Source organism: Lepus europaeus, chromosome 8, assembly GCF_033115175.1.
Source record: "Lepus europaeus isolate LE1 chromosome 8, mLepTim1.pri, whole genome shotgun sequence".
Lineage (NCBI taxonomy): Eukaryota > Metazoa > Chordata > Mammalia > Lagomorpha > Leporidae > Lepus > Lepus europaeus.
In genome coordinates this window covers 100,976,316-100,997,495 of record NC_084834.1, presented here as the reverse complement: position 1 = coordinate 100,997,495, position 21,180 = coordinate 100,976,316, and the positions used below count along the sequence as shown (strand labels likewise).

The following is a 21,180-nucleotide window of genomic DNA, read 5'->3' as shown; positions in this document are numbered from 1 at the left end:
ATATAGTGAAATATAGCATCACAGCCACTGTAAATGAAAACAGTTCCATAAAGAATTCACAATTCCCACTTGGACATTTAATTGAATTTACTGCCATTTGTAGAACAGACATGGTCTCATGCCAGGGTCACAGGACGACCAGTCCCTTCTCAAGCAATTAAAAGGAGCACTCACTTCCTGCTAGACATACAGTACTTCAAGGCTAATCTTTAATCTTAATTGGCAACAAATTTAGTGCAAATAAAACTGTATTTAGCAGCTTGGAAAAGTCCTGGCGAGGAGTCAGTCTCTTCCTAATGCTAACAGCTTGCCCCGAGTGAGATCAGTTCTCTCTTGGCGGGAGCAGCAGGCATGCACGGTGGCCATTCCAACCTACTGGAAAGCAGGAAGAGTAAGTCTGTTGTTTGTTTCATGGGGAGTTCCCTGAGGGATGGCTTCAGTCATTATGCAAAGGAGCCACATGGGTTTTCTATTTGGAAAGTTCCCTTTGGATTGATACAGAAAAACAGGGCCTGAATAGCCGTCATTTCCCTCCCTAGTGGAGTCCAGGTTGTAAGTGGATCGCTCCCAGCTGCTTCCCTCATCAGGGACAGAGCTGAGGAAATCACTTAAATCAAATTCTGCTCTCCAGTCATAATTTTATTTCACTGATTTGAATGCCAAAAAAAAAAAAAAAAAAGTGGGAGTGGGGGAGGGGAGAAGCCATCTGATTTCCAACCTGGTGCTTTTAGTCTCAGCCAAGTGAATGGGAGCCAGGAAGCTGCTAGCCAGAGAAGGCTTTGTCTGAGCTCTGTCAGTTCCTCCAATTGCCTCTCTTGTTATTGGACATCTGTGCTCTCTCCAGCCAAGGCCTGAGGTTGCTGCTGCACGGGACAAGCTGGCTTCGTGTGCCCACATCCTTGGTGCCAAGGAAACGGGAAGACCACCTGTCGGGTGTCCAGCACCTGGCTGGCTCTCTGCCCTTTGTGTGGGTTTGAGCAGCCCAAAGACTTGTGCCTTGGAACAGCCTGGATGACCCCTGAGGTCCAGGCTGTGCTAACTTAACCTAGAATCCGGGGAAGTAGATGCAAGGTGGGCCAGCTCGGGGCCCTCTGTCACCAGCACTCCCCCCACTCTATGCTCCGAGTGGCTCAAGGAAGAGGGTGTGGCGGCTGCAGGGCGCAGGAGGGGCCAGCCTCAGTCACTGTGCTCTTCTCTTTCCCTTGGAGCAGAGAATTTCTCGTACTGGTTGGCCAACTTCCACTTGTGGTGCTGACTTTTAAGGAGGGCAGCCAAAGACGTCTTGCGGGAGACATTCCGAGAGCCCGCCCGGCTCTTGGCCTTCCTGGTAGGGGAAGAGCTTCGAACTAAGGGATAGACGGGGAAAATGGGCTTGCCCCGGGGGGCTCCCAGGAGCTGCCAGATTTCCCCAGAGGTATTACTGGTCAGATACTGCCAGGGCTTCTTCCCGCTGCTGTCCCGGATGTTCACCCGGGACGCCAGCCTCTGCACCAGCAGCTTGATGACGCCCTGGTGGCCATGGATGGCGGCGAGGTGCAGCGGGGTGTACCCACAGCCCGACCTCACGTTTACATCAAGAGCAACTCCTGCCTTCTGTGCTGCGGCAACCAAGCCGCGAAGGGCCGGCAGGGCACCGTGCTTGGCTATCCAGTGCAGGGCAGTGTACCCCGTGAGAAAGTCTTTGTGCAGGGCCAGCTGAGGGTCCTCCCAGAACAAAGCCAGCACCTGCTCCCAGGAGCCACTGGCAAGCATCACAATCCATGCGTGCTCCCTGGCGTCCAGGGGCACGAGGGACGACTTGTGCTCGGGTCTGGAAGGGACCAAGGCCGCAGACCTCTCCACATTGGGGGCCCAGGCGCCCTGGGGCCGGCCTGTCTCAGCCACAGCCCTTTGAAGGCCGGTGAGATTCAGTGTCAAGGCGACATCCACCCTCGGGCTGGACGCGGCTCCCGCCTTGGACGGCTTCCGGGACCGTGGTGGGCGCCGGCTCTTTTTCCGACACTCTTCCTCCAGGTCCTCCTCATCCGAGGACGAGAGCTTGGGCCTCCCGGCCCGGGAGCTCCTCCGAAAGGACCTTCTCAACTTGGGCGCTGGCCCGGGCAAAGGCCCCTGTGGGTGCTGTGCAAGGCCATTAGCCACGTGCTGAGCCGAGTCGCCCGCCACAGTGTCCCCGAGGCCCTGAGGGCTTTGGCGGGGGCTGCCGGCGACCTTGGGGGCTGCGGCGACCTTGGGAAATGCAGCAAGGCGCTGGGCTGGACTCCCCGGCTTGCTGCAGTCCCGGGTGCGCGGGGCCACCTGGAGCGCCTCTGCGGAACCCCCCGGGGACTCTTTGGGCCCACTGCTGCTCTCCTCACTGCTGTGGCTTTCCTGGTCCACGAAGTCATTCAGGTCTTGGAGCGACAGCTGACAACGGATGCTACGGAAGACAGTCATCGGAGGGTTCTCGGGCCAGGACTCCGAGCGCTCCTCGGCCACCACAGGCGAGAGGGAACGCGGGCGATGCGGGGGCTCCAGCGGCGGCGGCGGCGGCGGCGGCGCGGGGCTGGGCTCCGACGGCAGCTGGAGGAAGTCGTCCGGCAGCACCGACCAGGCCCGCACCGGGCCCGCATCCGCCTGTGGGTGTCTGGCCACCCACTCTCGAGTGCGCTGCCGCTGCAGCTGCGAGGTCGAAAGGTGCGGGGAGCCGGGGCTCAGCGGCTCCCGCCGCTCTCCGGGGGCGTCGGCGCTGGGCAGCAGAGCTGGCGGGGAAGCCCCGACGGTGGCGGGCGGCGAGCGGCGCGGCGCGGGCTCGGCAGAGGTGCCTTCTCGCCGCTGCCCCGGAGCCCCGCGCTCGCCCGGGAGAGGCGGCGTCCGCACGGGCTTCGGGCCGGCGGCGGGGTCCGGGAGCGTCCCCAGGCCGTTCTGGAGGCACTCCCAGCAGCAGCGGCCTTGCGTCTCCGCCGCGGCGCATCTGACCGCGGCCTGGGCATTCGCCGCGGGCACCGGCGCCCCAGAGCTAGGGCTGCCCCGCGGCCCGCCGCCCTCCCCGGCCGAGAGGCCATTGCAACCTGCGTCCGCCGCTGGGACTGCGGCACCTGCTGGCTCCGCCTCCGGCTCCTTCTCGCGCCGCCGCCGCCGCTGGGGCTGCGGCTGCCCCCGGGGCGCAGCTCCCCCTGCAGGGGCGGCGGCCGCGGGCCGCTCGCGGGGTCGCTGGAGCCCCTCCTCCCCCAGAAGGTCTCGGTACCTCCTCTTGAGCACCACGAACTTGGTGCCGTCGGGGTCCTGGCGCACTGCGGCGACCGAGTTGACGAAGCCCTTGAAGAGCTCGCGGCGGCGCTGGTGCTGGCTCGGGGGCGCGTCGGGGTCTCGGAGGAAGCTCTTGAAGTGGCTCAGCAAGGCGGCGTTGGTCACTCGGCCCCCAGCCTGGCACAGGAAGTCCAGCAGTGCCTCCTGGCTCAGCTCGCGGGCCATCGCTGGCTTGCTGGCCCCTGCCCCGGCTGTGCCCGCGGCTGGCCCCTCCGGCGCTCTGCGCTGGCAGCCGCAACCACGGCCCAGCGAGTGTCACCTGCGCCCGGGGTGGCACCACCCGCCTCCATCAGCCACGGAGCCCGGCGCGGCCCGCAGTCCCTGTGAGCGCCAGCAGGGCCTGGAGTCCCCGGGGAGGAGACCCCCGGGGCTAAGACCCGGCTCGCAATCTGGGTGGCAGGGCGCCGCGCGGGCCTCTGGCAGCGAGACCCCGCGGCGAAAGTTCCCGGGATAGGTCGGAGTCGGTTTCACCTGCGCCCTGGCGACGCCTCCTCCCCGCCTCCTCCAGTCCCTCCGCCCTCCCGAGCCTCCCCCACCCCCCGCCACCCATCCCAGATGAGTCAGGCGGGTCGGAGCCCCAGGGAGCTCCGGTAGGTGAGGTCGGGAGCCAGGGCGAGCCGGCCGAGAACCGCTCGGCGGGGCGCGCAGCCGCTCGGGCGCGGCCAGTGGAAGGCAGGTAAGGCGACCCGCCGCTCCTGCGGGTCTCTGCCACGCAGGAAACAGAAGCCGTAGACGGCCCGCTCCTGCCCTCTCCCTGCGCCGCCGGAGTTGCGGCTGAAGTCCAAGGGTGGGGGTGGGGAGGTGGGGGAGGTGTGTCCGTGCAGATTAACAGGCGCTCTGCGGTCTCCCCCAAAGGTGCCTGGCCTTGTTCCCGCTGTCAGGAAGTGAGTTCAGAGTCCCCGGGAAATTCGTTGCATCCAAAGCCGATCTTTCTGAGTACGGAGAGGCTGACGGGGCTTACTTGCTCCCCTGGCTGGGCTCCAAGTCGTGCTGCAAAGAGAACTCGCTGCCCTGCCGAAGGTACTCGCCGGTGTGGGTGGCGGCCTTCCCTCCCACCCCACCCCCCTCCGTAATGGCCTTGCCTTTCGGGGCAGGCCACGTCTCTGTTGGGTGGTTGATTGCCTCTGCAGCTGAAATGAGCAGCAGGGATGCCCCGCGTGGAAGCCCGGGGTGACTTGCTCGCGTTTACTCTGGCATTCGCGGACAGCGGGGATTTGCGCAGTGTGTTGTGTGTCCGCTTAGCGGCGAGGCCCGAACGTTCGCAAAGTGACCCCGCCGCTGCCCAGCTTCGGACGCCCTCGACTCGCCTCCCTGGAGGGGCTGTGGCCTGCCCCTACCCCGGAGAACTTTGTAGCTCTTGTTTTCATTGCCCTCTGTCGCCGTAACTTGAACCATCACTGGCTGCCTCCCAGGATAGACGTTAGCAGGGAGCTGGGATCAGTAGCAGAGCTGGGGCTGGAACCCGGGCACTGGGGTATGGAATGTGGACAGTTCAAGCAGTGTCTTAGCCACCAGTCCCCACCCCCTCCTGAGGCCTCAGGGCCTCCCTCTGTGCTTTATCAGTCTCTGCATGCCCGAGATGCCTGCAGCCCTCTCCCATTCTCTGCCTCAGCTTTGCTTTCCTGGTTCTTTCCATGACAATTCACACTGTTTACCCACCCTGGATCTTTGCTCTTTTAAAAACAAATAAAGATTTATTTTTATTTATTTGAGAGAGTTACGGAGAGAAGTAGAGACAGAGAGGCCTTCCATCCGCTGGTTCACTCTCCAGTTGGCTGTAACAGTTGGAGCCCTGTTGATCCAAAGCCAGGAGCCAGGAGTTTCTTCTGGGTCTCCCACGCGGGTGCAGGGGCCCAAGGACCTGGGCCATCCTCTACTCCTTTCCCAGGCCACAGCAGAGAGCTGGATCAGAAGTGGAGCAGCCGAGACTAGAACCAGAGCCCATATGGGATGCCGGTGCTTCAGGCCAGGACTTTACCCCGCTGTGCCACAGCACCGGCCCCAGAATCTCGCTCTTCTTGCCAAGAGAGTATTAGAAGTATATTGACTGGGGACGGCACTGTGGCATAGCACGTGGGGCGCCCGTTCGAGTCCTGGCTGCTGCACTTCCAATCCAGCTATCTGTTATGGGTTGAGAAAGCAGTGGAGGATGGCCCAAGTCCTTGGACCCCTCACCCACATGGGAGACCTGGAGGAAGCTCCAGACTCCAGGCTTTGGATTCGTCCAGCTCCTGATGCTGTGGCCATTTGGGAAGTGAACCAGCAAGTGGAGGACTTTCTCTCTCTCTCTCTCTCTCTCTCTCTCTCTCTCTCTCTCTGCTTCTGTCTCTAACTCTGCCTTTTAAAGACAAAGTAAATATTAAAAAAAAAAAGTATATTGACTATACAAATAACTGTCAGCATATTTTAGCATGGACCAAGAGACTTTATTTTGAGAATGAAAGATCTACTATCTGCTGATGTACTCTCCCAATCCCAAATGCCTGCCACAGCTGGAGCTGGGTCAAGGCTGAAGCTGGGAGCCAGGAACTCAATCCAGGTCTCCCACATGGGTGACAGGACCCTAACCACTTGAGCCGTCACACTGCCTTCCAGGGTCTGCATTGGTAGGAAGCTGTAGTCAGGAGCCTGGAATCGAGCCCAGGTGCTCTGATGTGGCAGGCAGGTATCTCACCCCGGGAAGCCAACCTTAGAGCCTGCCCTATAGACCACATTAGCTGAGCTTTATTTTCAACCTCCAGCAGAACCCTAGCACTTTTCCTGAATTAGTTGGAATCCTTGAATCCTTGGCTTTAAACTCTCTAGGTCACAAAACAAAACAAAACAAAACAAAACAAAAAAAACCCACAAAACTTGGAAGCACTTGTCTTTGTCTTTGGCATTTTCTAGAATCCAAACCCAGTACTTTGTTGGGGATGGGTAATGGTTTCCATTAATGTTTGTCAGTACTATCAAGTCTTTAGGATAGCTAACTAAATGATGGTTTCCTATCCAGCTCCAGCCTTCCTTTGTCTGTATTTCCTGGTGTTGACCCTTGGTGGCACTGAGAGTGTGTCCACACCTGGGGCAGGAGGAGTCCAAATGCAGAGCTCAGGTGGGTGCTTCGGAGTGGCAGGTGAAAAGAGTCCCTGGCTGGTACTTGTCCAAAACTGGTTACGAAGTAAGGGGCTTGCTGGGAAGGAGGGCGGTGACGTAGATTGAGGTTCGGACTTGGTGCACTCTGGGAGACGAGAGGGAAGGGCCAGGAGGGCCATCAGGGCTGGGGTTGCTGACATCAGGTTCTCTTCAATTAAGAAAGGCGTCCGGAGGTGTGCGGCAGTAGAAAGGCAGGGTGTGGGAAGAAAATAAAATCCAGTTGCTTTCAGTTTCTGTTTGCCAGGTGATTTGCCTGCACATCTTCCTCCTTCTCTTTCTTGGGGTGAGTGACTGGATCGCTGCTTACCTTATCTCAAGGAACATTTTCCTGCCTCCCTCATATACACTTCATTATTCCCCAAAATATTTCTGGAGCAACTCTGTTGCACTGGCGCTGCTGGAGGTGGTAGAAACAAGGAAGTGGGCTTGAAGGGCTGGTGCTGCTGTCACCAGATGCCAGCATCCCATGTGGGAACACTGGTTCGAGTCTTGGCTGCTCTGCTTGTGATTCAGCTGCCTGCTAATGTGCCTGGGAAAGCAGAGGATGATAGCCCAAGTGCTCAGACACCTACCACGCATGTGGGAGACATGGATGGAGTTCTAGGCTCCTGGCTTCCACCTGGCACAGCCCTGGCCATTGTAGCTATTTGGGTAGTAACCAGCGGATGGAAGATCTATCTCTGTCTCTGTCTCTCTCTCACTGTGCCTTTCAAACAAATAAATCAATATGAAAGAAAGAAAGCTTGAAACGTTACCCACTGGGCACAGCAAGAAAGAGAAGTCGGGTGCACCCTAGGGTGAATGTTTTAGCAGAGACAGGTACCTCGTACTGAGGAGAGGTGCATAAGAGAACTCAGGCTGAGCTTGAGGGAATATGGAGACCTTTCCAGCAAGAGGCTGCTCTGAGCAGACAAGGTGAGGAAGACCTTTAAGCCAGAAGCAGTGTCCTTGCAAAGGCACAGGGATCTGGCTCAGTGTGGGAACTACAGGCAGATCTGCTTGAAGGAAGAGGATGTGTGTGGAGTTGCTGGAGCCTGCAGAAGCAGGTGGGAGTCAGGTGACCAAGGGCCTGGGGCCGAGGAGAGCAGGGCAGGACAGGACAGGGCTTTGGAAGAATTCCCCAGAGGGTAGCAACCGAGCCACATTTGGCCTGTAGAAAAATCTGGAGGTGAGGACCACTGGGAATCAAGACTGATAGGAATGAGGGAACAGAGTACACTGCAGAACCAAACTGGCTTTAACCCAGCCAGACACCACTGAGTAGAGGACACCTTTCCATTTCAGATCTGTGAAAATGCGAAGTGCAGCATGTTGGCTGAGGTCCTGCTTTTAGGGGGAAGACGTGTGAGTGTGCACGTGCCTGTGTGTGTGCAAGATTTGGGTATTGCTGGAAGGAGAGTTTCCAGCTCCTATGTGGCCTCTTTTACTATTTGACTCTTTCCCCATAAGAATGTGTTACCTTTTGGTTTGCAAAGAAAGACACTCAAGAAAAAAAATGACACAAGTGAATAGCAAGAAAGAAAAGATCTTTTGGCTGCTGGGGGGAGGTGAGGCTCCCAGGCAGAACATCCAGAAGTAAGGGAAGAGACGGCTCTCAGGTCAGCAGCATGTGAGACGGGGGTGGGGGGGTGTGGGGGGGGTGAGCAGGGGGTGGGGTTGGAGCTGTTTGGTTGTGGCTTCAGTGGCATCTGGAGCTGGCGTGGCCTTGGAAGTGGGGCACAAACTGGCCTTGCTCCCCTGCCTCCTGCCCAGGTGATTGGTACCATCTTCCCTGGCAGAAAATATGGAAGCAGTCGTTTTTGAAAATCAGAAAGATGATGAATTCGGCTTTGATGATATTGTGTCTGAAGTGTTTATGGGCCATAAAAATAGAAATATCTGGAAGACGGTTGCCAACATATGTCTGAGTCTCTGAGGATGGACACCAGCACCCATATCAGCACTGCTTAAGTCCTGGCTGTTCCACTTCCGATCCAGCTCTCTGCTGTGTCCTGGGAAAGCAGTGGAAGATGACACAGATGCTTGGGCCCCTGTACCCACATGGGAGACCCAGAAGAAGCTCCTGGCTCTTGGCCCAGCCTTGGCTATTGCAGCCATTTGGGGAGTGAACCAGTGGAGGACAGCTCTCTCTCTTTCCCTCTGCAACTCTACCTTTCAAATAAATACGTCTGTTTTTTTAAAAAAGGATTTATTTATTTGCTTGAAAGTCAGAGTTACACACAGAGAGAAGGAGAGACAGAGAGAGAGAGGTCTTCCATCTGCTGGTTCACTCCCCAGATGGCTGCAACTCCCGGAGCTGTGCTGATCTGAAGCCAGGAGCCAGGAGCTTCTTCCTGGTCTCCCATGTGGGTGCAGGGCTCAAGGACTTGGACCATCTTCCATTGCTTTCCCAGGCCATAGCAGGGAGCTAGAGAAGAAGTGGAGCAGCCGGGACTTGAACTGGCACCCATATGGATGCTGGTGCTGTAGGCGGCAGCTTTACCTGCTACACCTCCGTGCTGGCCCCAATACATCTGTTTTTAAAAATTGTTTCAGAATGCATAGATAGATAGTGTGAAAGGAAAGGGGTAGTGGGGGAATCCACAGTCACCAAGGAGAAAGAGGAAAAGAAGCCATCCACGTGACATCGCAGTGGCTGGCAGGGAAGGGTATCGCCGCACGCCTCTCACAGAAGCAGAAGGAGGAGCAGCTTCCGAGAGACGGTGCCAAGGTGGATAAGAAATTAAATAGGACCACACCTGCGGGGTAACGGGGGCCGATCTGGAGCAGGTTCGGAACAGTGGCGCAGGTCACAGAGGAGGGAATGGGGGCAGAGAGTGGGGTGAGAAAGGCTTGCCTGCAAAAGGAGGGAGGAGAGAGAAATCTAGGGAAGGAGATGATCGAGTCATGGACCGAATTTTATTATTTTTTTTTCAATCGGGAGGTTGGGTGATGTCACTGTGCTGAGGGAGGAGAGCCAGGAAGGGATGTGCCGGAGGCTTGGGAGGCTAAATAATTGATGCCACATGGCTAGGGGCGGGGCTGGCGTCCGGAGTCCCAGGGAGAGGGATTCTCTGGGACATGACAGTGAGAGCCACTTTTCCCATCAAGGACAGGGAGACAGCAGATGGCTCTTGTATTGAGTAAGACAGGCCAAATACTATGATAAATAAACCCTAACTCGTAATGACGCAAGCACAGTGAAGGCTTGTTCCTCGCTCACGTCACTTTCTAGGGCGGCCTTGACACACACGGGCAGGCAGGTGTTTTCTGTGCAGTTATTAAGGACCAAGGCTGCTAGCAGCTCTGCCGGCTTGGACACCTGGTTTCTGTAGCATCACACAGCTTTCTGGACCAGGCATGGAAGCGCCGTACAGCGCTAAGGCTCACACGCTAACTGGCAGTGGTTTAAGCCCTCGCTGACTCCTGAGGGCGTGGACGGTTGACAGTAGAGGAGCTCCCTGTCGGGGAGCGGGCGGGGCGGGATAGATTCCAGTGGGCAGCAGCCCCTGTCTGCTACAGATGTGGAGGCACATGCCTTTCATTTGCATGTGGGGAGCAGACAGCCTAGAGATACTGGGCGTGAAGACCCCTGTGCTACTTCCTGGGCCTGAATACTTAGCGAGATGAAGAAGCCTGAAGGAGGCTTTGGTTTTGTTGCCAGCAGCATAGAGGATTGCCCTTGGGCGAAGGAAGCAGCTTACTCCGAGAGTTTACCAGGCCCCCAGACCCAATCCCTGTGTGATTTTCCAGTGCTCAGTACACTGGGTGGATAGAAACAGGGAGGGAAGGCACTGGGCTGGCAGGTGGTAGCATGAAAATCAAGGTGTAGGGATGGATGGTGCAGGAAGTCTGTCGAGCAGGGGGCTAAGAGACTGGGAGGGAAGGGCTGGAAAGCAGCAAAACGGGAGTAAATGACACAGGAGCTAGAAGGCTAGGGAGCAGAACCTCCAGTGTTCTCCACTCTTGGGGCTTGAGGTTTCCAGGGTGGGGCAGTTTGGGTGTGATGACAAGGTTCAGAGAGTGACAATGTGACGGAGCATAGTGGAGGTGAGAGGCACTGAGGTGATCATGGGGACCTGGGGGTGGTGGAGGTGGTTCACAGATCTGATACAGGAACTCCTCTGTTGCTGTGAGTGAGGCCAGAGGTTTATTCAGCTCACAATGCTGCAGGCTCGGAGCCCCAGAGCTGCGGTTCTGTGTCTGCCGAGGGCCTTCTTGTTGGAGGTGCAAGGGCCAAGGCAGTGAGAGGATCACAAGGAGAGACCGGTGGGTATAAGAGGCAGAGCCAAACTGGCTGTTCTAAGAGGCTCACTCTCAGTCTGTTAATACGCCAGTGGGTTAACCCATTCACAAAGGCACCTCCCAATAGGGATTAACCTTCAATGTGAGTTTGGCTGGGGACATCCAAACCTTTGCAGAGGTCCATCATCTACAATGGAGCAGATACCAGGAGTTGCCTGTGAATGTCCTTAGAACTGCGGGGTGGGTAGCAGAGCCAGCATTCTGCCAGGAGCGCTTGCTCGGCCCATCATCTCCAGGCGTGCTCACTCAGCAAATAGTGTCATAGAGCACTGACTCCCAACTGGGTCCCACACCCGACAGAGCTAGGGTCAGCCCCTACTCTGTACCTCAGAGACTCCAATCCCTGTTCTGCCTTCTCACCTTGGCCCCATCGCCCTCGGCCTCCTCTGGGCCTGACTCCTGCTCTCATTCCCTGTCCTGTCCTCCACCTCTTCCTCCCCCATCTCTGTTGGCTGTTGTCCTTCCTAATGCAAAACAAACAAAATAAAAAAGAAGTGCTTTGCCTGGACCTGCCCCTCCTGCTTCACTGCTGTGCCCGTGCTGTGCACGGGTCACTGCCTCCCAGGGCCTCCTCTCACCAGGCTGGGTGAAACAGCTTCCCACCTGCACGTAGTACCTCCAGGCCCTTGCCTTGGGGGACAGTGAAGGCTGAGCTGCCGCCTAGACATTCAGTGGAGATGACAAGTGCGCAATCTGTGTGGGCCCCTCAGCCAGAAAGAACATAGGCTCTGCACGCGCCTTCAGTAGCAGGAATGCATTCCGGAAGCACTGGCAGGGCCGTCCTCTCTCTCTGGAGACTCCAGGGAAGAACCCTCCCCTCCCTTCATTCCCTCTGCCTGCCTCTGGGAGCTGCCTGCATTCCTTGTCTCACTTGGTTTGTGGCCACAGCCCCCCACCCTCCAGCCCAGTCTACTTCCTCATGCTGCCTTCGCTTCTGTGTGTCTTTGCTCTTTTGTCGCTTACAAGGACATTTGTCACTGGAGTTACAGCCCACTCAAAGACCCAGGGTGATCTCATCATCGTATCTTTAATTACATCTGTAAACCTCTATCTCCTGAGTAAGGGAACATTTCCAGGTTGCAGGGGTTGGGGCATGGACATAGCTTTCTGGGGACAGTGATTCAGCGTCCTGTATGAGGGAACAGGAAGACGTTCTGGGATATTGTTCTCCAACACCTCCCTTTCTTTCTGAATTCTAGTTAACACGCATTTCCTTCAAGCGTCAGCTCAGGGGCAGGTGTTTGGCTTCATGGTTAGTATGACACTGGGACACCCGCATTCCATACTGAGGTGCCTGGGTTTGAGTCCTAGCTCCATCTTGTTTCCAGCTTCCTGCTAATGCGCATCCTGGGAGGCAGCAGGTGGTGGCTCAAGTCCTTAGCCCCCTGCTATCCATATAACAGACAATAGACCTGGACTGTGTTCCTGACTCCCAGCTTTGGCCTGGGTCAACTCTGGCTGCTGTAGGCATATGGGAAATGAAGCAGCACATGGAAGATCTTTGTCTCTCTGTCTCAGTCTCTCTGCCCTTCAGATAAATTTTTTGGAAAGAATCAGCTCAACTATCACCAAATCTAGGGAGTCATCCTTGATCCACCCCTAGTTTCAGTATGTGCTGCTCCCATAATTGTAATAATTTGCATATTCAACACTATTTCTTTATATATATATATTTATTTAAAAGGCAGACAGACAGACACAGGCAAAGAGCTTCTATCTGCTTCCATCTGCTGGTTTACTCCTCAAATGCCTGCAGCTGTCAGAGCTGGGCCAGGCTGAATCCAGGGGCCTGGAAGTCCATCTGAGAGTCCCATGTGGGAGGTAGGGACCTGAACACTTATGTCACCACCTGCTGCCTCTCAGGGGGAGCATTAGCAGGATGCTGGAGTTGGGAGCAGAGTTGGGACTCAAACCCAGGCACCTCCCTATGGGTTGTGGGTGTCACAAGTGGTATCTTAACCGCTATGCCAAATCCCCACTCCCAGCACTGTTGTAAGAGCTTTGTGTGTATAAACTCAATTCATTGTTGCTTCACCCTTATGAGATAGTAGCTCCTTAGTATCCTAATTATAGTGACTCCTCGGTCTGTTTTGCCATCTCTTCCTCACTAGAGCTCTCCTCAGGCAGCAACAAGACTGACTCATTTCAGTCCCTGGTGCACACTGTGGCACAGCTCTCTGTGAAGATTAGAGGATTGAACAAAGCACTGAGCAAGAAATGGTTTGCTAATAGATTGGAGAGGATTTTTTTTTTTTTTTTTTTTACAGGCAGAGTGGATAGTGAGAGAGAGAGACAGAGAGGAAGGTCTTCCTTTTTGCCGTTGGTTCACCCTCCAATGGCCGCCGCGGTAGGTGTGCTGTGGCCGGCGCAACGCGCTGATCCAATGGCAGGAGCCAGGTGCTTCTCCTGGTCTCCCATGGGGTGCAGGGCCCAAGCACTTGGGCCATCCTCCACTGCCTTCCCGGGCCACAGCAGAGAGCTGGCCTGGAAGAGGGGCAACCGGGATAGACTCCGGCGCCCCAACCGGGACTAGAACCCGGTGTGCCGGCACCGCAAGGCGGAGGATTAGCCTGTTAAGCCACGGTGCCCGCTAGATTGGAGAGGATTTTAAGTACCAAATTAAGACAGTGGATTGTTTCTTTTAATCACATGTGGCCAAAAGAGTTTAAACATTTTTAAAATGATTTATTTTCATTTTATCTGAAAGGCAGAGAGACAGTGAGGGAAAGGTCTTCCTTTTTCTAGTTCACCCCACAAATACCACAACAGCCAGAGCCGGGCTAGCCCAAAGTCAGGAACTTGGAACTCAATCCTGTACTTCCACGTGGGTGGCAGGAGCTCAAGGACTTGAACCATCATCAGCTGCCTCCAGGACAAACATCTGCAGGAAGGTGGACTGGAAGCAGAGTAGCCAGGACCAAACCCGGCACTCTGGCATGGGGTGCAGGCGTCCCAAGCATCAACTCAAGCTGCTATGCCAAGTGTCCACACCCCCACAGAGTTTTAAAGCCCAGGAGTTATCAAACGGATCTCTTTCCTGGAGAGAAACCACATAGATGATCTTAATGATCACCTCCACATAGGTGGCTCTATCTGGGCCTCTCTCCTGGTTCCCAGCCTTACCTTTCCAGCTTCCTGCTGGGTTTCTCTGTGCGCTCATTCAGCACGTCCACACCAGCCTTCATTAGCTCACTGTTCTCCCAAGTCGCTCTTGCTACGTTATAGAGCTCCAAGACATCCAGATAGAAACTGTGAATGTGTCACACTCTCCTCACCTCCACGCCAGCTCCATCTCCTGAGCGTTATCTCAAACCAGTTCCCGGGGCCGCTGCCATCTTTCAGGCTCGGGCACCTTCCACCCGCACTGGCCTCCTTCTTAGTCTTCCTGCTTCTGTTTTTCTCTCCAGATCCAGCCATTCTTCTGCCCCATTGCTCATCTTACACCTAAGAACCATGATGTCACTGTCTTATTAAAATAACAAACAAAGCCTCAACACAGCTGTGCAATGGTTGTTCCTTGCTTTCAGGATCAACATCTTCAAGATGCATGCTGTGTCTTAATCCATTCGGGCTGCTATCGCAAAATACCATTAACTAGGTGACTCAGCAAAAACAGAAATGGATTTCTCATGGTTTAAGAAATTGGGAAGACCAAGATCAAAGTGGTGGCAGGTTCAGTGACTGGGGAGAGCCTGCTGTCTGGTTCGCAACTGGCGTCTCTTCCCATGTCCTCGCATGGTTGAAAGTGGAAGGGACAAGGCAGCTCTCTGGGTTCTGTTTCGTAAGGGACTAGTATGCTTATTCATGAGGGCTGTTTGCTCTTGACCTAAATACATCTTGAGTCCATCAGATTGGTGATTGGGTTTCAACACAGGGGGTTGGGGTGGGGGGCATAATCAAGCCACAACTCACCCTTCCTCCCTACTCATCACTAGCACATGTGTATTCGGTGTCTACTGTATCTGGTGCTGTGTCCATTGCCTGTATACACTTGTGAGGGAGGTGCCCCACACATAGATGGGCATGGGTGTTCTCATGGGGGCTGTCTCATGTCATAGAGTCAGGTAAGGAAGTGTCAAAGGAAGATACAGTCTCCGGGTGGGCCTCATAGCGGTAGCTCACCTGTTTGCTGTCAGCATATACTGTGCTTCTATTGCTATTTGTATGCATGTTGGGTGGATTTACAGATTGTATTATGTAGTTTTAATAAATTAATCTTCATGAAGAAGACAAATGATTTAAACTATTTCTTGCAAAGACACTGTCACCATAGTATGGGCCTTCAGCAACGTTAGACTTAAAAACAATTCAGTCACATGTGATCATGGCCTCCAAACTTGAAATTTTGCAAAAGGGTATTTGCAGTAGAAATTTACGTTCTCTGTCTTTAATAATGAGCCCCTCCTTGAGTGTCTGAATGTGCTGGGGCTGGTGATATTAGTTGACTGTGGTGTAAAAAGCCATCACAATGAGCAAGGTCTCTACATTTATTTACTTTTTCCTTTTATAACTTCTTTTTCTATTGTGTATATAAAGTACATAGCATTAGTAGAGTAGTGCACACATGTAATTTAAAATGAATGAATTGCCCTGGACTGCTTGTCACTCCATGAGCCGGTTATACTTTTTCTACAGCTTTGTGCTTTTTTTTTTTTTTTTTTTTACAATAAATATTTATTTGAAAGGCAGAGAGAGAGAGAGAGAGAGAAAGAGAGAGAGAAATCCTCCGTCCACTGGTTCACTTCCCAGATGTCTGCAACAACCAGAGCTGGGCTGGTCTGAAGCCAAGAGCCAGGAGTTTCTTCCAGGTCTCCCATGTGGGTGCAAGGGCCGAAGTACTTGGGCCATCTTCTGCTGCTTTCCTAGGTGCATTAACGGGGAGCTGGATTGGAAGTGGAGCAGCCAGGACTCGAACCGACGCCCATACGGGATGGCAGCATCGCAGGAGGAGGCTTAACCTACTACACCACAGCGCTGACCCCCAGCTTTGTGCATTTGTTACCCTTTTTCTTCCAGTTTGATGTCTCCCTTCCCTACCTGGCAGAATCCTAGTGATCTTTGAGGCCTTCCCCAGGCGTTTGTCAGAAGCTTCATCCCCACACTCATTGGCTAGTGGTGTTGTGAGGCAGGAACTTTGGGAGGCCATCGGGATCAGAGGAGGCCAGCAGAGTGGGCCCCCGTGGAGCACTGGTGGCTTCAGAGGAAGACAGCCCTGAGCTGGCACGCTTGCTGTGTCTTGCCACGTGATGCCCTTGGCTATGTTATGTTCCAACAGGAAGCCCTCGCCAGATGCCAAGCAGATGCTGGCGCCATGCTGGTGGACGTTGCAGCCTCTAGAACCGTGAGTCCAGCTTATTCATGAATGATGGTTTGCACATTGTCTGGCTCATCTTTGTTGTTACAGCAGCAGAAGTTGGACTATGACACCCCAATATCCAGAGGCACCAGTGATAGTCTTTCCTGCCTCTTTCTTCTGAACAGACTTCTTCTTTCTCTTGCTCTCTTTTTTTTTTTTTTTTTTTTTATTTTTGACAGGCAGAGTGGACAGTGAGAGAGAGAGACAGAGAGAAAGGTCTTCCTTTGCCGTTGGTTCACCCTCTAATGGCCGCCGCGGTAGCGCGCTGCGGCCGGCGCACCGCGCTGTTCCGAAGGCAGGAGCCAGGTGCTTATCCTGGTCTCCCATGGGGTGCAGGGCCCAAGCACTTGGGCCATCCTCCACTGCACTCTCTGGCCACAGCAGAGAGCTGGCCTGGAAGAGGGGCAACCGGGACAGGATCGGTGCCCCGACCGGGACTAGAACCCGGTGTGCCGGCGCCACAAGGCGGAGGATTAGCCTGTTAAGCCATGGCGCCGGCCTCGCTCTCTTTTTTAAAAGGCATATGTAGCTTAGTGATTTTATTTCTTCATTTAAAAAAAAAAGATTTATTTGTTTGAAAGGCAAGTTACAGAGAGGGCTGGGGGGACACAGAGAGAGAGAGAGAGGGAGAGAGAGAGAGAATCTTCCATCTGCTTGTTCACTCCCCAAATGGCTGCAGTAGCTGTGGCTGAGCAAGGCTGAAGCCAAGAGCTTCATCCGGGTCACCCATGTAGGTGTAGGGACCCAAGCACTTGGACCATCCTCCACTGCTTTCCCAGGCACATTAGCAGGGAGCTGGAGCAGAAGTGGAGCAGCCACATGAACATACTTACATAGGATACGTCTTCTCTGGATTATACTTGCCTTGTGAGTGTCTCCCCCGGTGGATTGTGAGTTTGCAGAGGGAGAGAACCATTCCTAATCATCATTTGCCCCAACACCATGCAGTCTTAGGAGTGCATGTACAGTCAGTGTTCACTGAATTTAATTATGTTGGAACATTCAGTGTCCTAAATAGAAAGAAACACACAGTTATGGCTCATTTCACATGCAGTGTTTTATAAGAGCAGTTCTCAGAGTATGGTCTGTAAGTCCTTGGACAAACTGCAAATTAACTTGAACAAATGCAGTTCTTCATCCATTACATGTGCTGTAGACTTTCCCTTTTGTATAGAGGTAGAGTCTATTTATTAGTAATCTACCAAATGAGTTATTAAAATCTGTTACTTACGTCCTATAATTGGTACATGTCTCAAGAATGCTAAGAGACTAATTTAGCACTCAACTAAGAAGTCTGGCACCTAGAAAAATCCTTGGCAGAGCATATCAGCAGAGAGTTGGATTCCCCCCAGATATCAAAAGGCTCGTTTCTTAAGCAACATCCCTGTTACATTGAGGTGGTTGAGGTGCCGATTGTAGTTCTTGCTTATTAATCACAAATTACTGTTAGTTTAGCTTTATCATTGTCAATGCTTCTAGGTTTGGCTAACTTGTTAGTGTCTTGGCAGGATGGTTAGAGATGGGGCTCTGGAGTCAGAGTAGCTACAGTCTGTGTGAACTTGAGCAAGTTATTTAATTTTTCTTGAACCTCAGTTTTTCTATCTCAAACTGAGGTGGGAGTCAGAGTACATATCTCACTGGTTTGATGTGGGGGTGATTGAGTTAAGGCACAGTCACAGGATGGCACTTGGCATATGAGTATCATTCATTGAGATACACATTGGCATCAAATGAGACACATATTTGCATCAAAGGACCTGTGGCCTGAAGACAGGCAGACCTGCATGCACTGTGGTTTATAGTGGGGTCACAGGGAAAGTGTAAGTAGTAAATGAGAATACAGGTTAGGTAATGAGAAGGTGCCTGGCATGTAGTGTTTGTTCATATATATATATGTGTGTGTGTATATATATATATGTGTGTGTGTGTGTATATATATATATATATATATATATATATATATATATATATCTCAATAGCAGGATTAGTGATAGCAACCGAAGTGAGAGCGACTTCTTAAAACAAACTTGCTTCTTTCACACATCACCATGGGCAGCCAGAATTAGTATGAGTACAATCTTCATTTCCCCACACTCTGCCTACCTTTTTGTTCCACTATTTCTCAAGTGGAGATTCCATTCCATAGTCCACATGACGGCTCCATTCTGGCTAGCAGGAGAGAAGGCAAAGAGAAGGGCCTGACTCCCCTCTCCAGGGACACTTTGTCACAAGTTACATCCAACACTTGTGCTTGTATTCCATTGGCCAGACCTTATGAATCACACAGGCACCCCCAGCTGCAATGGATGACTAGGAAATAGCATCTTTATTGTGGAAAGGCCTGTTCCCAACTTAGGAGCAGGGAGTTGGTTATTAAAGAGCTGGGTTTACCAGCTGGGGCACTGTTGGCCTTTTGGGTAGGACGAATCTTTATTGAATAATATTGCTTGATATATTTCAGGACATCTACAACTCCTGGCCCCAGGTACTGCAGAAATGCTGAGAGCACCCTCCCAATCATTGCATCAGCCCAGATGCTTCTGCACAGTACAATTACTCTTAAGGAGTGGCACTGTCCTTACATTTTTAAAAAAGATTTATCCATTTATTTGAAAGGCAGAGTTACAGAGAGGCAGAAGCAGAGAGAGAGAGAGAGAGAGAAAGGTCTTCCATCCACTCCCCAAATGGCTGCAACAGCCGGAGCTGTGCCAATCCGAAGCCAGGAGCCAGGAGCTTCTTCTAGGTCTCCAATGCAGGTGCAGGGGCCCAAGGACTTGGGCCATCTTCTACTTCTTTCCCAGGCCATAGCACAGAGCTGGATTGGAAGTGGAGCAGCTGGGACTTGAACTGGTGCCCATATGGGATGCTGGTGCTGCAGACTGAGGCTTTAGCCCGCTGCACCACAGCACCAGCCCCAGATTTTAAGTTTCTGTGGCCGTCATCTACTATTGTGTGCCCAGCATGCGCTCCACCCTTAGCCGTGTGTTGCATGGTGTTCTTCTCTAGCTAGATGGAAAAACAGATCAGCATCTGACCCAGGCCAGGCCAACAAAATCTTTTCCTAGGTTTAAAAAAAAAAAAATTGAACCTAGTGAGTGAAGATAGAAGAGCTGTTGCTCTTGATTCTCTACTGGTGGGAATGTAAATGGTGTTGCTACTTTGTTACAGTGTGGCAAGTCTTCAGAAGGTTAAATACAGAGATGCCTGTCAATGGCAATAAAACAGGCTCTTAAAAATATCAGTATAAGATCTACTCTGAGCAGCATGGAAGAAACCCAGACTCAAGCCCAGTGACTTCTCCTGAGTCTTAGAGAGTATTCCAAAATGACCTAATTCTAGTCAGAACTATATGCCATGACAGTATGGTTTCATTGCTTTCATTACATAGTGAGCATACATTTACTTGGTCTAAATACAGGCAGGGGCAGATTTCTCCCAAGTTGGAGATCACTTTCTTTAGAAGATGATTGGTTATAAGCATCCTCAGAGACAGGCGATTGTCTCTGAAAAAGAGGCCACTGATTGGTTTTAAGAAGAACACTTCTAGAAATAAATAAGGAATGTATTAATAAACAACAAAGGATTGTTCAAAGTTGCTCCAGATGGCTAAGTGAAGCTGATCCTACGAGTACATCACCCACGTCAAATTGACCTGGTGCGTAGGATTAATAGCTCAGACTGGCGCTCCTCGGACAGGTTTCAGGGGGTTTTCTCTTGAGTGCTTTGCAGGCTTTTTAGAAGCAGCTCACTGTCAAACCGATGACCCAGCAGCTCTTCTTCTAGGTATGTATCTAAGAGAAATGAAAATCTTGCACATAATGAAATGAAAATCACTCATGCATGAACCTGTACATTAATATTCATAGTAGCATTATAGCCAGAAGTGGAAATGACTCATCAATCCATTGAGAGATGCGTGGATAAACGATATGTGGTAAATCCACACAATGAAATCTTGTCAATGAAAAGGAATGAATCATTGATCCATGCTGTCACATGAATGAATGTGAAGAAAATACTCGAGGTGAAGGAAGCGGAAGCCAATCAGCAATGCACATATAATGTACGATTTCATTTACATGAATTGTGCCCAATGGGCAAGTCCATAGAAACAGGAAGTAGCTTAGAGGTGCCAGTGGGGGTGGAGGTGTGGAGGCCACTCCTCTCTCAATAATCTGTAGCTCCTTCTCTCCCTATCTGCTGTTCCTTAGCCTGAATAAATAAATACTCAAATTAAATAGGATAGCTGCACATGTTTCACACACGCATATATTCACATTTATGTAGGCACACATAGGTCTATCATAAGGATGTAATTCCAGCTTTGAAGATGAGAAAAATGTTACATACACCATCTTGTACTGTAATTGGCCAAGCTAATTCAATATTATAGCAGACACGTATATACCTGCAACCCCACTTGGATGTACTTGGGGCACATCCATCACTAATCTTGAACCACTGGTGCTCTGATATGGGATGCTGGCATGGCAAGCAGCAGCTTTGCTCACTGTGCCTGAACAGCAGCCCCAATGGAACGTTATTTCCTACTTCCCCTTCCTCCCATCCCTACCCCCACTCTGCCACCCACACAGGTAAGTTGGAATGACTGGCTATGGTATAATAAAAACAATACATATTTGGTCTATGTCCCTGGTTCCTCTAGGAGTTTCTTGAGCAATAGGAATGTCTTTTGTTCTTTATAATGAGCCTCTTTCAACTCTATCTGAATGTGAGTTATTGTGGTGACTCGGGGCTGGCCTTCAGATACATTCAAGGGCTGGGAGGGCCATGCTGTGAAGACCGCGCACATGGTTAGACGGCTGGAGTTTCCTGCCTCAAGCTTCCACCTGTAGGGAAGGGATGGGGGCTGGAGATGGATCCCTCCCCATGGCAATCATGTAGTTTAATTACTCTTCCATATGTGATGAAACGCTCAGAGCACTTCCTGGCTGGGAACATACACTATTAGGGAGGACCATGGCCCAGCTCCACTTCATGGGGACAGAAGCTGCCATCTTGCCTCGGCCAGACCTTGCCCGGCCAGATCTCCTCCTTGTGCCTGTTTCCAAGCTGCACCCTTCATAATAAAATGATACCTCTTAGTATAGCACTTCCTT

At 52.4% G+C, this 21,180-nt stretch overlaps 2 protein-coding genes across 6 annotated transcripts in view; one reads left to right on the top strand and one right to left on the bottom strand.

Annotated features, from left to right (window-relative positions):
* Nucleotides 1-660: 660 nt before the first annotated feature.
* Nucleotides 661-3,523, bottom strand: SOWAHB (sosondowah ankyrin repeat domain family member B). The gene has a single exon (XM_062199207.1). It carries the CDS (start codon nucleotides 3,448-3,450, stop codon nucleotides 1,177-1,179), a length of 2,274 nt encoding a protein of 757 aa, XP_062055191.1. The 5' UTR covers nucleotides 3,451-3,523; the 3' UTR covers nucleotides 661-1,176.
* A 12,477-nt stretch (nucleotides 3,524-16,000) lies between these two features.
* The window catches only part of SEPTIN11 (septin 11), a 170,719-nt gene continuing 165,539 nt past the window's right edge, over nucleotides 16,001-21,180 (top strand). For all 5 annotated transcript variants that reach the window (XM_062198628.1, XM_062198627.1, XM_062198631.1 and 2 more), the window contains exon 1: nucleotides 16,001-16,045. In XM_062198628.1, coding sequence (XP_062054612.1) covers nucleotides 16,016-16,045 — 30 coding nt within the window. In that variant the 5' untranslated portion in view covers nucleotides 16,001-16,015. The remainder of the gene's footprint in view (nucleotides 16,046-21,180) is intronic.